Genomic DNA, 13,382 nt, shown 5'->3' with positions numbered 1-13,382 from the left:
TGGGGATACCATGATGGACCTGGTGCAGCATACTGGAAAACAGCAGGCGCTCAATAAAGGATACCTAGTGTTACCATTCTAGGCCAGGGATTTCAAACTGATAAGCCCACGGGCTGTGCACAGAGCTGGCAGACAAGTTTTGTTTGAACAAAACAGCATTTCTTTTTTTCAATACGTTGTCCCCATTTCACGATGGGGGAAGGGACTACTGGCCAAAATGTGGATCTTTCAAATTCTCTTGATAAATCAGATCTGCCATCTCAGGACCCCTCTCCCCGCTTGTTGAGAACCAGCTGGGACTGTGCAAAGTTTGCCCCCTTCAGAGACGGCTTGAGGGCTCCATTTGCCACAAGCCCTACCGCTCCTTAGCGCCTCACACCCCGCCTGACTCCACTCATCCCCAGGCCCACCAGGCCCACGCAGGTCCTGAGATTGAGGCCTCTGGCCTGCATGTCCGCGTTTGAGAAAACTGCAACAGCCTTCCTACTCACCTTTTGACTGTCTCGATTCCCCGACTCCTGCCGACAGAGCCCGGCCTTGGTGTCTCTAGCCTCCGCACTCTCCCTGGGGAGACCGGGCCTTCCTTTGGGCTGCTCCTGCCTCCTCTCTCTGGCTTCCTGCATGATGGACAGGCCCTCTCGGATTTTGAGAGGCGGGCCTTTCTCCGAATAGGCCCTCTTGACATCCAGCGGTGACCTTCCCAAGTCGCGCAGGTGGTCAGCCCACGGGGCCACACCGCTCTCCTCGCCCCTCCCCGGGGATTTCCTCGGGGTTCCTTTCCTCTGGTCGGCGGGGGACGACCTGGGCTGCATGCTGGCCCCGGCGCCTGGATCCGCCCAGGCAGTGGCGGGCTTTGACTCGGCCGGGGGATGCTGGCACTTCGCGCTGTGATGTTTACTAACAAAGGTCTTCTCATCCTCAGGGATCCCCGGGCCTTTCTTCCGGGGGCCAGCGGCAGGACCCAAAGAGGCCCCTGGATTCTTTTCAGGAGGAGCCGAGTGGGGCGGGCCCCAGAGGGGAGAGCTGACCTTGTGGGTGGCTGCCCCCGGCGTCTCTGCCAGGTAATTGCTGGAGCCAGGAGTGGAACCAGGGTTGGTTTCGGCAAAACTGGCCTGTCTCTGGGGAGCCTCGGCTTCGGGGCGCTCCTTTAGGCTCCTCCGTCTCTGATCCGCCTCACCCTGCAGCCCGGGCCTCTCGGGGTCCAAGCCCCTGAGCTCTGCGGGCGGACCCGCCATCCACTCCTGAGCCTCCCGCGGGCTTCCGGCCGGCGGCCTCTGATACTCCGCCATCAGTGCATCGATATCGAGGACGCTGGACCTGTAGCCCGCCTTGGCTTTACCTGGGAACGTCTCACTGACCGCTTCCGGCTTCCTTCGGACCAGGAGCTCGCTGGCTTTCGGTGGACTTCTGAAAGCCGGGGGTGTTTGGGGAGCGCCGCCAGGGGGCGTCTTGTTCCCGCTGTCCCTCCAGCCGTTCTGAAAACCACCGCCGCCTCCCGGGCCCCGACGGACCCACACGGCATCGGCGTCGGAGATCCTCTCACCCGGGGAGCCCAGAATCCTGTCCCCGAGGGACGCCGGATGCTCTGTCGGCTTTGGAAAGCTTGCGTGCTCGCGTTCTCTGCCCGGGGCCCGGTTTTTACCGCCCACGGTCTCCAGCAGCTCTTCACGGTTCAGAGAAACCGAGGTAGGGGTGTAAAAAAGAGGGGATAGGGGAGGGGCTGCTTTTCTAGAAGGTTCTGTCCAGTTTTCAGGCCCCGGCCTAACCACGCTCTTGGCTTTCTGAGTGTCAGGGATCTGATAGGTCACAGCAAAAAAAGTCGCCTTGGGTTCCACAGGCGACCCCTGCTTTGCTGCGGGAAGAACCCGGTCCAGTGACGTATCTGGGCTCCCCTGCCGGGTCCCCTCCAGACCCGAGAGTAGCTGGGGCTTTCCTAAGGCACCCGGGCCCGTGGGGCTCAGGTGGTCCGCCCTGGACGAATGCTCTGGGGGCAGAAAGCTGAACTCATCGAACTTCACGTCGTGGGGCAGGGTCCGCCGCCTCCATCTGTCCAGCCTCTGGTCGCCAGGGCTCGCCCTCCGCCTCCTGGCTTCGGGCTCTTGGCTGCCAGCCATGGCCAGGGGCACCGTCTGCCCCGGCACGTCCGCCTGAGGCTGCACTCGAGAGTCATCGGCTTCATCCTTGGCCCTGGGAAGAGGCTCTGGGGGCGCCGCCCGGGGCGGAGCCCTCTCCCCCGGCTGGATTCCGGCCCCTTCGGTCCCCGGCTGCTGGGCCTCCAGGGTAGTCCTCGAGGAGGTGGCCTCGGGGCGAGGCTCTGAGGCTCTGCCTTCGCTGAGCCCCACGCCGGCTTTGTGCCAGCTCACGGCCACCCCGCCTGTCCATCTGGGTGACGGGCAGCTGCCTCCATGTGTGTCCTTAGGCTCTCGGTGGAACTCGGGCTTTGGCCCGCTGACCTCACGGGTCCCTCGGGCTTCCCAGATCAAACTGGCCCTTTGGACAGACCCCACCTGGCCCTCCGGCCTGCACTTGGGATCGGCAGCAGTCACGGCATGGGTGACCTCCTGGGACAGCGGGGGCCGAGAGCGGCCGCTGCGGAGCGTCAGGGCCTTCTCCTCGGGCGCTGTGGGGACGGCCTCGCTGTGCGCGCGCTCCCCGAAGGCGTGCACGACGTCGTACCTGGGCTCAACCCTCTCGGGCGCGGGGGCGCTCTCCAGGAGCTTGAGGAAGGGGTGATGGCTGCCCTTTTCGCCCCCAGGGTGCCTTCCCAGCAGGGAGGACGTGCGATGCTGTCTGGGCTCGCAGCTGGAGAAGGCGGCCCCTCCTCCTCGCTCCAGGTCAGGATCTTCCAGCCACTCTCGCTTCAGGGCTGCGGTTTGCGGGAAAGAGCTTCTGGGTCCAAGGAGCCTGGATTTGGGCTCCGAGATGTCGGCCAGGTCCCTGGGGGTGGTGGCCCAGGGACTGCGTCCCGAGGGGGCGGCCACGGTGTGCTTCTCCACGTGATTGTCGAACACCGTGGCCCATACGGTCTGGAAGCTTCCCTCATCATCCGGGGTGCCTTCGGAAGGGCTCCGGGCCCCCACCGCGCTTTCACCCCGAGCGCCGCCGGGGACGCGGTCAGAACCGTCTTTCCGCTCTGTCTGTCTGGGTTTCTCCCGGGGCGGACCAGACTTCCAGGGACTTCTTGTGACAGATGTTCCCTCGACACCATGCCTGTCCTTTGGCTGGGAAAACAAACAACAAAAAAGAAACAATCTAACTTACTTAATTTTAAAGATTGAAAAAAATTTTTGATGTTTATTTGTAAAGGTTTGCTACAACATTATAACAAATTCAATAAAGTTTTTTTTTTTTTTTAATGTGGACCATTTTTTAAGTCTTTATTGAATTTGTTAACTATGCTGCTTCTGTTTTATGGTTTAGGTTATTTGGAGTATGGGATCTTAGGCCCCCCAGCCAGGGATCAAACCAGCATCCCCTATACTGGAAGGTGAAGTCTTGCCTATTAGACTGCCAGGTATAGGTCAAAGGATTGAAATGGAAAGGAAGAGGTGAGGTGACTGAAATGGCTGCTTTTAAAATCACAGCAGTGAGAAACCATCCAGTATCACAGACGGAACACAGCCAGTGAGCAAAAACAGGCACTCTCGCCCCCGCTGGCGAGCGGACAAATGGGCTCTTGAGCCATTCAGTACATCTGCTGTGACTTTAAGACACTCATTTCCTTTCATCTGGCCAGTTTCCTCCCAGAAGCCCTGCTTTGCCCATGTGCACAAGCCCACCTGAACAGCAAAGGTCATACAGAACTGTCAGCGAAACAGAAGAGCCTAGATGCCCATCTGAAGGGCTAAATAAATTTTGATATATGCAAACAGCTGACTACCACACAGGCACTTGGACCCACAGAGAGGGGGTGGTTCCCAATGTCCTAAGATCGAAGGACACTTAAAGCGCTGTTGTGTTGATGGAAGAAAAGCAGATGGAGGAACTATGATACCATTTAAAAAAACTGTAGGGGTGTGTGCATGTATATACATATATGCATGTAGATAAGCAGCGGAGAAGAGAGATCAATCAATCTGACCGAAAACAAAAAAGAGCATTGGTTCCATTTATATAAAAATCTAGAAAATGAAGTGAATCTGTAGTGACTGAAAGCAGATCGGTAGTTGCTTTGGGGGAAGAGGGGGTTCGGTGGGGGGAATTACAAAGAAGAAACTTGCAGGCGCTGGAAATGTCCTCTGTCTTTATGGTTCGACAGATGTACACAGAAGTCAGAGTTCACCTGCTCTTACGCCTTAAATACGTCCAGTTCACTCTATGTCTGTTGTACCTCAATAAAGCTGTTCAAGAAAAAACTGAGCTCAAAACAGGGCTCTGAAAAAAAAACAAAAAAACAGGGCTCTGTGACAACCTAGAGGGCCAGGACGGGGCGGGAGGGAGGGTCAAGAGGGAGGGGACACGTGGATAAACTTAAGGCTGATTCATACTGATGGATGGCAGAAACCAACACAACCTTGTAAAGCAATTATCCTCCAATTAAAATAAGTAAATAAATAAAAGAAAAACTCAAAATTTCAGAAAGCATCAATCACACATCCATGATACCCAGCAGTTATTTTATGAGCTTTTTTAAAAAAAAATTAAACAGACTAACCGAAAATACTTTCTAAGCAATTGCTGGTGATTTTTTTCTCCTTCTCCTAGCTGACAAATGAGGGGGTGAGGAAAGGAGCTGGGGGCATAATGGGGGGGAGTTGAGGGGGTTTCTATTGACGTTTTTGATTTTTATTTATTTATTTTTGGCTGTGCTGGGTCTTCATTGCTATGCAGGCTTTTCTCTAGTTTCGGCGAGCAGGGGCTGCTCTCTGTGGTGCACGGGCTTCTCACGGGGGTGGCTTCTCTTGTCTCAGAGGATGAGCTTTAGAGCACAGACTCAATACTTGCCGTGCATGGTCTTAGTTGCTCCAAGGCATGTCGGATTTCCCCGGATCACGGATCGAATCTGTGTCTCCTGCATTGGCAGGTGGATTCTTTACCACTGAGCCACCAGTGAAACCCTCTATTAACATTTTTAAAAATTTCATTTGGCTGCACCAGGTCTTAGTTGCAGCATGTGGGATCTAGTTCCCTGACCAGGGATCAAACTTGGGCCCTCAGCATTGGAAGCTGGGAGTCTTAGCCACTGGACCACCAGGGAAGTCCCAACTTTTCAAAATTTCATTAATTTCTCAAAAAAGCAGACATTCTTACACAGGAAAAGCCATATCCTCCTCCTGTCTGCACAGACAAAAATTAATGCCTGACGATTATATTTGCAAACAGTATTCAACAGCAAGGAACAGCGAATCATGGGGCATTCCTCATGGCTCAGATGGTAAAGAACCTGCCTTCAAGGCAGCAGACTCAAGTTCGATCCCTGGGTTAAGAAGATCCCCTGGAGAAGGAAACGGCAACCCACTCCAGTATTCTTGCCTGGAGAATCCCATGGGCAGAGGAGCCTGGCGAGGCTGCAGTCCATGGGGTCACGAAGAGTTGGACACGACTGACTCTCACACACACACACACACACACACACACACACACACACAGAGCAGAGTATCACAGTCTATCATACCAGAAGGGACTTTAAAAGTCCCAACGTGAAAGGAAAAAAAAAAGTCTTATAGTCCATGAGAGGTTTCTGAGTCTTTCCTGGATCTTCAAGATTGTAAAAGCCCTTTTTCCAGTATCACTACCCACTGGGGGAAAAAAAGGACTTGCCAAGCGGCTTCTTACCTTTTCTCTTGGTTCTCTGGGGAGCTCACCGCTCAGCTCCAAACACTTTTCATATCTGACGTCGTTGCTTGAAGCTGAACTGGAAAACCTGGCACAAGAGACCCAAGTTACTTGTGCGCGGCCAGAAGCTGGGACTCCCTCCAGCCCACACCCCGTAACTGGTTCAGGAACCCAGGGGTGAACAAGCACTGAGATCATCAGAGCAACCCTGCCCCATTTCCTCCAAGATGGGACGTGTTCTTTCCAGTCGCCAAACCTCTCGGGCCGGGAGGGAGACAGCCTACCGTAAGCACAGCATCGCTGGGACGGCGGCAGCCCCAGGCTCGGGGGAAGGGGCCCGGGTGTTCGTGCCAGCTCTCCTTCCTGCCTCCCCACTGAGGGAGCTTGGCTCAGGCTCGTGACCTCACCTGAGCCTCTGTCTCCTCATCTATGAAACGGGGATAATTAACGCCTCCCTATCGTCTTTTGTAGGTCAGATAAGAGGCTACCCAAGGCCCTAATAGCTACATGAGGGTGTAGAGAGAGGAGCGAAGATGCCCCAGGAGCGATAATTAATGGCTGCACCCCCACAACAGCCAGCAGCCCCACTGCAGACCGACCGCAGGACTTGGGGGCAGTGGGCGGTCAGGGAATGCGTCGGGGAACAGGCTGGCCTCTGCCTCTCTGGGTGACCTTGGCCCAGTCTTGATCACTCTCTGGGCCTGTTTCCCAGCTGTCAAGGGGAAATGAGAGAAAGGGGAGTTGGAGCTAGACTTTTCCCCATCTCTGCCGAGTTCTCTGGAGCGGAGGCTAAAAGATTAGTTCAGGGTTGGGGGCCTGCAGAGAAGAGGGAGGTGAGACAAATCAAACATCTTGAACTTGACCCACGGGCAGCAGTCCAAGGGCTGGCTCTGGGGACGCATGAGGCTGTGCAGTTGTTTCTAAACCCAGAGCCTCAGTTTCCCTACCTGTCAGATGGGAATAACCTGAGGGACTGAGGGGCGGGGGACTCAGGGAGGGGAGGTACATGAGGTCCTGACATGGGTGCCCCTTCCTCTGTTCCCTGGTTTTATTATTTGGCCACACCATGTAGCTTGCATGATTTTAGCTCCCTGACTAGGGACTGAACCTGGCAAAAGCACTGAGTCCTAACCACTGAATGGCCAGGGAGCTCCCCTCTTTCTCTGTTTCCTGAATTCAGGGGTTCTCAAGCCTGGCTACACATGAAAATTACTTTGGAGATTTTGAAAAACCAAGATGAGAAGCCCTCCCCAGATCTGCTGAATCAGAGTCTCCAGGGGTGGGGGTCAGGCATCGATAATTTTTTTTTCCAGGTCATTCTAAATGCTGACAGCCAGTGGTCTCAGCTCTGGCCGAGCTGGTCGCCCTGGTTCCCAGGGCCAGGAGGGCAGTCTGCCCAGAGCTCCCGCCCCCAGGGAGCTCAACTGCTGACAAACTATGTCGGTGGCGTGCGTGCCATTAATGAGCTGGCGACACACCCCGGTGGCATCTCCCTATCTTAGCTGAAAAGCCACTTGCGGCAAAACAAAGGAGGAAGAGATGTCAGGGGCCAGGCCTTGCTCAGAAAATTATCATTAACCAACAGGATTCATCATATCATTTGAGACTATTAATAAATACAATGTGTCGAGGGCTCCCTTGGGCTGAGCGATCTCCAATAGTATCTGAGTCTTGGCCTTAATCCTTTAATGCAGGCCTTAACATCATTTCCCTTTACAAGATGAAGAAACCGAGGCTCAAGGTGGGGAAAGCGACCCGCTCAAGTCACTGGCCCTGCCGCTGGCATGCACAGTGAAGCAGTGCTCTCCTCCACACCTCAGCCTCCTGATCTGAGAAATGGGGGCTAATGCCACTTCCTCTCAGGGCTGGGGTACCAAAAGTGCCCAGAACAGAGCCTGGTGCCCTGCAGTCTCCTTCCACCTCGTGGGGGGTGGTCTGTGGTGAGGGGCTGGGGCTCGTGGAGCCTGGAGGAAACCCGTGGGGTGTTCCCACTTACAGTTTGGTCAAGTCTGCTGACAGTGGCCGTGTCTGGACCGCCCTCCTCCTGAGCTCCGGCTTTGCTTCTGAGCTCTCAGTGGCCCAGCCTTTGATCCGCTCCTGGACGCTCACGCCCGCTTTCTCTGGCTCCAGCGGGACGGCTGGGGACTTGGGGGTGGCTGGTGGGGACTCAGACCCCGCTGCCAAGGCTGAGGCGCCCTCCTCCCCAAACAGGCCAATGCGATTCTTCATACCACCCCTGGGGGCCTGCTCTCCCCAGACCTGGGTCTCTCCCTCAGCCCCTCTGCTCCTGACCTCAGCCATGTCTTGGCCTTTTCCAGGCCTGGGCAGAGCGGACTGGGGTTCCTTGGCTGCTGTCTCTGGCTCCCCATCCAGCGTGGCTTTCTCCTCCCCGAGACCCTGGGCACCGATGAGGGTGACCCTGGCTGGGCCCCCCTCGGTTCTGAGGCTGCCCATCCCCCCCTGCTGGCACAGCAGTCTCTCCTTCCGTTCCTGGATCTTCTGGGCCACCCGCAGGAAATTGGAATCCGGGTCTTGTGGAGGTGCTTCTGCTTTGACCAGACACTCCCTGTCCACCCTGGGTTCTGGGTCTGGCCTGTCGGGTCCCCGCTGCTGGGCGGCAGGCCCTGCCGTGGCCTCCTCTGCCGCCTTCCTCGCCAAGGCCTCTCTGCTCTCGAACCGGGCTGTGAGGTCCACGGACAGAGGCCTGGGCCTCCTCACCCACGTCTTCTCGGGAGGGGTTGGGGGCAGCTTCCCCGCTCCGGCCACCCCGCCGGGGCCTGGCTTCGGAATCTGAATGGACTCGGTGAAGATGGCCGACACGGGCCTTCTCTTCGGGCGAGGCCTAGGTGGCTCTGGGGCGGTGCCTCCTGCATCCTCCACGCTGCTGGCCTTTGACAGAGGCTCCTTCGGGCCGGTCTCCTCTGGGGTGGCCACCGGCCTGGAGTCCTGAGGCAGGGAGGCTGGCCGCGGGAGGCTCCCCACGGGCTTTCGGGCTGGCGGGGCAGGCTTGGCGGCCACCTCAGGCCGGGGGGCAGAAGCAGGGCCCTGAGACACGCCTGCGTTGGCCTCGCGAGCCCCCTTCCCCAAAGCGGGGTTGGCTTTGGTGCTTTCGAAGAAGATCACGGGGTTTGGCGTGGGCCGCGGGAAGGCGGCCTTGGGGTACAGAGACGCGCTTCTCGGGCGGTCCCTGCTCCCCACCTCCTGCCCTGCCAGGCTCAGCATCTTCTCGTTCAGATGCCCTGAGGCCACGTCCTGGGAGGGCCCCCCGGCGGGAGATGGCCTGGCCGGGCTGGGCCACAAGGGTGTCACGTCCGCAGCTGCAGCCTTCTCCTTGGAGAAGGGTTTGGGGGCGAGTCTTGGCAGAGGAAGCAGGCGAACCGGGCTCCTGAGGGGGCTTTTTCCTTCCAAGAGCAGCGCCGAGGGGGGCCCGGGGGCATCGCCAGCTTGGCCGAAGTAGGTCCGAGTCAGGGCGTCCTCCTTGGAGAGCTCGCCTAGGCCCGGCACCCCCGTCAGGGAACTTATGGAGCCGACCTCCACCCGCGTTGCCATGGTTACGGTTGTGGATCCATGGGGAAGAAGCGCGTCAGAAACAGAGAGGCAACCACTAAAAAAAAATTTATAAAGTAAATTTAAGATTCAGTCAGTGTCTGGGTTGAAACAGAGAGATTTGAGGGCGAGATGGAGATGGATGAGGATCAAGAGACTGGAGCCCCAGGTCTGGACTAGAGCTCTTCACTGACCACCAGGCAAGCCTGGGCCAGTGGCTTCCACCCCTCAGCTCTGGGCAAGGGCAGCGGACTAAAAGTCCTAACTCTGAAGTTCGTTCCAGCTCAAAGGGTGCCCAAATGGTGCCAACGTTCACTTGGACTCTCCCAACTCGCTTGATCTCAAGGCCAGCTTTCAGGGTAACAAACGATGCTCTCGGCTGTACAGATATGGAAACCAGCGGAGAGAGTAACTGACCTGAAGTCACTCAGAGAACAAAAGAGGCAAAGTTGGGATTCGAACCTGGGTCTGACTCCAGACGCACACCGCAGGCTCCCAGGGTAAGCCCTTGTGAGACTCCTGTCCCTGCCTCTGCAGTATTTTCCCATTTCAGAGCCTGCCTACGTCAGGCTGATCCTCACGCTCTTCAGGACCAAGCACAGAGAGGGCAGGTGACCAGCGCCAGCTCACACAGACACCCAAAGCCGATGTTCCCAAGGTCACAGAGTTGGCAAGTGGCCTCAGAATTCCAGCTCCCCAGACCGTCCCTTATCTCTCCCCAGTCTTTCCAGAAGCCTTAAAAAAAAAAGAAAAAAGTCATCCTCATTTTCCACTCCACCTGCTGTCATCATTATTATTATTATTATTTTTGCCTTTGGGTTCTTTTCAGCTGAACACCTATTTTAAGGTGACTGCCTTCAGAGTCTCAGTAAGAAGAGTATCATCAGCTAAAGATGAGAGTTACCACAAGTCAGGCCTCAGGGAAGCCAAGGGCTCCCTCTGTCTCACGAATCACATCCTCCTCCCTACAACCCTACGAGATGGGCATGTGATCATCGGCCCCTGTTTTGCAATGGCTCAGGCACAAGCCCCTTGCTCCTCCAGCCATGAGCTCTGCTCTCTCAGGACAGGAGACCTCTCTCGTCCATCCTCCAACGACCCTGAGAGGCAGGGCTTGTCCTTATCTCCCTTTGTAAGGATGGGACCCAGAGAGGTGGTCTGACTTGCCAACCATCAACACCGCTGAAACTGGATCTCAAGTCCTGGATCCATTCAACTCTCTCCTTTTAACAGTAACGTCCTATTCCTTTCTGGTTGTAAAAAATCCCAGACGATTTGCTGTTCTTGATGCGTCCCCTACCCTAAAAACCCCACCTTCATGCCAGTGCTGTTTCCCTACAAAACTGCCCCCAGCCCGCCCCCTCGTCTAGATGGGCTAAAAGCAGAAGGTGTTTTAGCTCCACGCAAGCCTCCCGCTTCCCTTCTGGGGGCCCCACACTGCTGCCCCCGGCTCTGACTCACACAGCAGCCTGCAGGAAAGAAAGGCGGACAGATTTTTATCTTTTCTTTTCCCTACACGCTCTCGATGGTGCTAAACTGATTCCTTCTTCCCAATGCAGAGAACACCGTCTAGACGGGGTCAGAGGCAGAAGAGAGGGATGGAAACAGAAAACCAGAAAATCGAGAGAGACTTCGGAGGAATCCGTCGGCAGTGACCTGGGGCGGAGTGCGCAGGCAGGCAGAGTCCTGCCCCAAACCGGGACTGCTCATCATTAGAGCCAGCTCCCGTGACCTCCGGGACACAGATGTGAGACATGGGACAAGAACAGGATATTCAGGGGACAGAGAGAAGATTCCCTGGCAGAACCCACAGGAGCCCCACTTACCCGAGCTGGAAGGTCCTGGCTGCAGACGTGTGACTGCCGGAGAAAGCGAGCAGTATCGTGTCTCATCTCGGATGAACGAGGCTGTCTGCACACACCCCTGGCAGCAGCCCGCAAGGGGTGGGATGGGGGGCGGGGGGCAACAGGGGTAGGCTGGTCCCAGCAGGCTGAGTTGCAGGCAGTTCTGGGGAGACACAGGGCGACAGGCTCAGTTCTGGGGTTCTGGCAAAAATATGGGCACAGACAGCGCAAAAGCTTTCGAGCTCCAATCGCATCCCGCTGGCATCTCTGCCAGCTTGTAAAACTCAACGCTCCTGTCAGCTTTTCAGTATTGTCGCCTTGTGGATACACGTGGGCATCAAGGGTGCGGAGTCCGCAGTCGGCGCTCAATAAAAACCGCCCCTGTTCCTCTGAAACGTGTTTTATTGAGCACCTACTGTGTGCAGAAGGATGAATAAGAAATATCTCCTTTGTTCAGGGAATTAAGAGTCTTATATGAGAAACACACGCAACTATGCTGGGCAATAAACATGGCTTATAAAGAGGGACATGGGAGGAGTGCTTCCCTGGTGATCCAGCGGTTAAGATCCTACGCTCCCAAAGACGGGAACACAGGTTTGATCCCTGGACAGGGAACTAAGATCCCACATGCTGCAAGGTGTGGCCAAAAATAAATAAACCAAAAAATTAAAATAAGTAAAGGGGGCTTCCCAAGAGGCTCACCAGACAATGCAGGAGCTGCAAGATACATGGGATTGATCCCCGGATAGGGAAGATCCCCTGGAGGAGGAGATGGCAACCCACTCCAGTATTCTTGCCTGGAGAATCCCAAGGACAGTGGAGCCTGGCGGGCTATGGTCCATGGGGTCACAAAGAGTCAGATATGGCTGAGACACGGAGCGACTGAGCACGCAGGCAAATGAAGCAGGTCACGGGAGCACAGAAAAAGGAAGATTAACTGCCTACAGTCGGGAGTGCTGGTCCCAGGAGACTCCCCTGGCCTAGAGGAGGTAACTCACGAGCACTCGGGAGCTGGCCAGCTCGGGAGCCAGTGCCCCTTGTTCTGCTCAGCAGCACTTCGAGGTCCTGCACATGCTGCGTCTGCTCTCTGAGACGCTCCTGTTGCTACACACACAAACTGGCCCAGCCCTAAGGTCACAGTTCAGACAGTGCTGCCCGCCTCCAATCCAGTACTCTTACATGTCCAGAGGCCCACAGACACACGGCAGGACTCATAAATACACAGTTATATTTCGTAGTGCAGGATCCCTCGCTTCATATCAGCCAGAGAGCACCCCAGCAGCTAGCACAGTGGCCTGGCAGATAAGAGCACTGAACGCATCATTATTGAGTGAATAAATAAATGAAGAGCTAGCTTCCTGGCCCTACTGCCCAGGTGCTACTAAGATTCTGAGTAAAGGCAGGAGTCCTGAGTTTCATGACACGAAGCAGTCTAGGACATAAGTTCCTCTGGCAAGCTCTGGTGGGGCCGTGGGTCAAGTGCTACTGAGTGACAGAAGCAAAGAGCTGTGAAGAGCTCCGCTGGGCAGCCCAGCCCGCCGCCCCCACCGACAGGTCCAACTGCCGGGGACAGGCCACCGTCAGACACCTGCTGTGATGGCACTAACCCCACACTGCCACACACACTCATCTACCCGAAGGTGGAATGAATGGATGCTACTCCGTACGGCTTTTCCTGGGAAGGACCACCGAGAGCATCGTTGCTGAAGCAGGATCCATGGCTCACTAATGTCGCCTGCAACTTTGGGATCCCTGAACCCATTTCAGGGGCCAGACTGCAGGGGAGGAAACAGGGGAAAACAAGATAAAAGATTCTTGGTCCACTTCCTTCTTAACCAGAAGGGTGTCTCTGTTATCCGTAATTTCCTTTCTATCTTGGGCTCCCTCTCAAGCTTCCATTTAAAATGCCAGGCAGATGCCTGATCTATAAATATGGTTGCGGGAACGAATCAATGAGTGAATCGATCAATCAGTGAACACAGTGGGGGGGGGGGCGGGGGGCGGGAAGAGCTTTTAAACCGCCGTAGTGGATGGCTAAATAATATTTTGAAGTCTTTCCCAAACCTAGAAACCCATGAGTCTCAGGTTTTCCTTTAACCTGTTGTAAAATACAAGGAAACCGACTGAAATGCACGCTTTAAAATCTTGCTTTAAATGCATCACATATGTTATGCTTAATTTAAGAGATGTTAGTCTCTTCCAAAACATTTCAGAAGC

The 13,382-nt window shown here is 55.7% G+C and overlaps 1 protein-coding gene across 1 annotated transcript in view; it reads right to left on the bottom strand.

Annotated features, from left to right (window-relative positions):
• The window catches only part of KIAA1671 (KIAA1671 ortholog), a 181,010-nt gene that overhangs the window by 119,844 nt on the left and 47,784 nt on the right, over nt 1–13,382 (bottom strand). The window contains exons 2-5 of the mRNA XM_069558292.1: nt 11,148–11,328; nt 7,772–9,379; nt 5,776–5,863; nt 492–3,221 (exon numbers count right to left, since the gene is read on the bottom strand). Of these exons, the coding sequence (XP_069414393.1) occupies nt 492–3,221; nt 5,776–5,863; nt 7,772–9,324 (4,371 nt within the window). The 5' untranslated portion in view covers nt 9,325–9,379; nt 11,148–11,328. The remainder of the gene's footprint in view (nt 1–491; nt 3,222–5,775; nt 5,864–7,771; nt 9,380–11,147; nt 11,329–13,382) is intronic.

The sequence above is a fragment of the Ovis canadensis genome, chromosome 17 (assembly GCF_042477335.2).
Source record: "Ovis canadensis isolate MfBH-ARS-UI-01 breed Bighorn chromosome 17, ARS-UI_OviCan_v2, whole genome shotgun sequence".
NCBI classification, from domain to species: domain Eukaryota; kingdom Metazoa; phylum Chordata; class Mammalia; order Artiodactyla; family Bovidae; genus Ovis; species Ovis canadensis.
The sequence above is the reverse complement of the archived record's forward strand: the minus strand, read 5'-3'. Positions and strand labels throughout refer to the sequence as shown.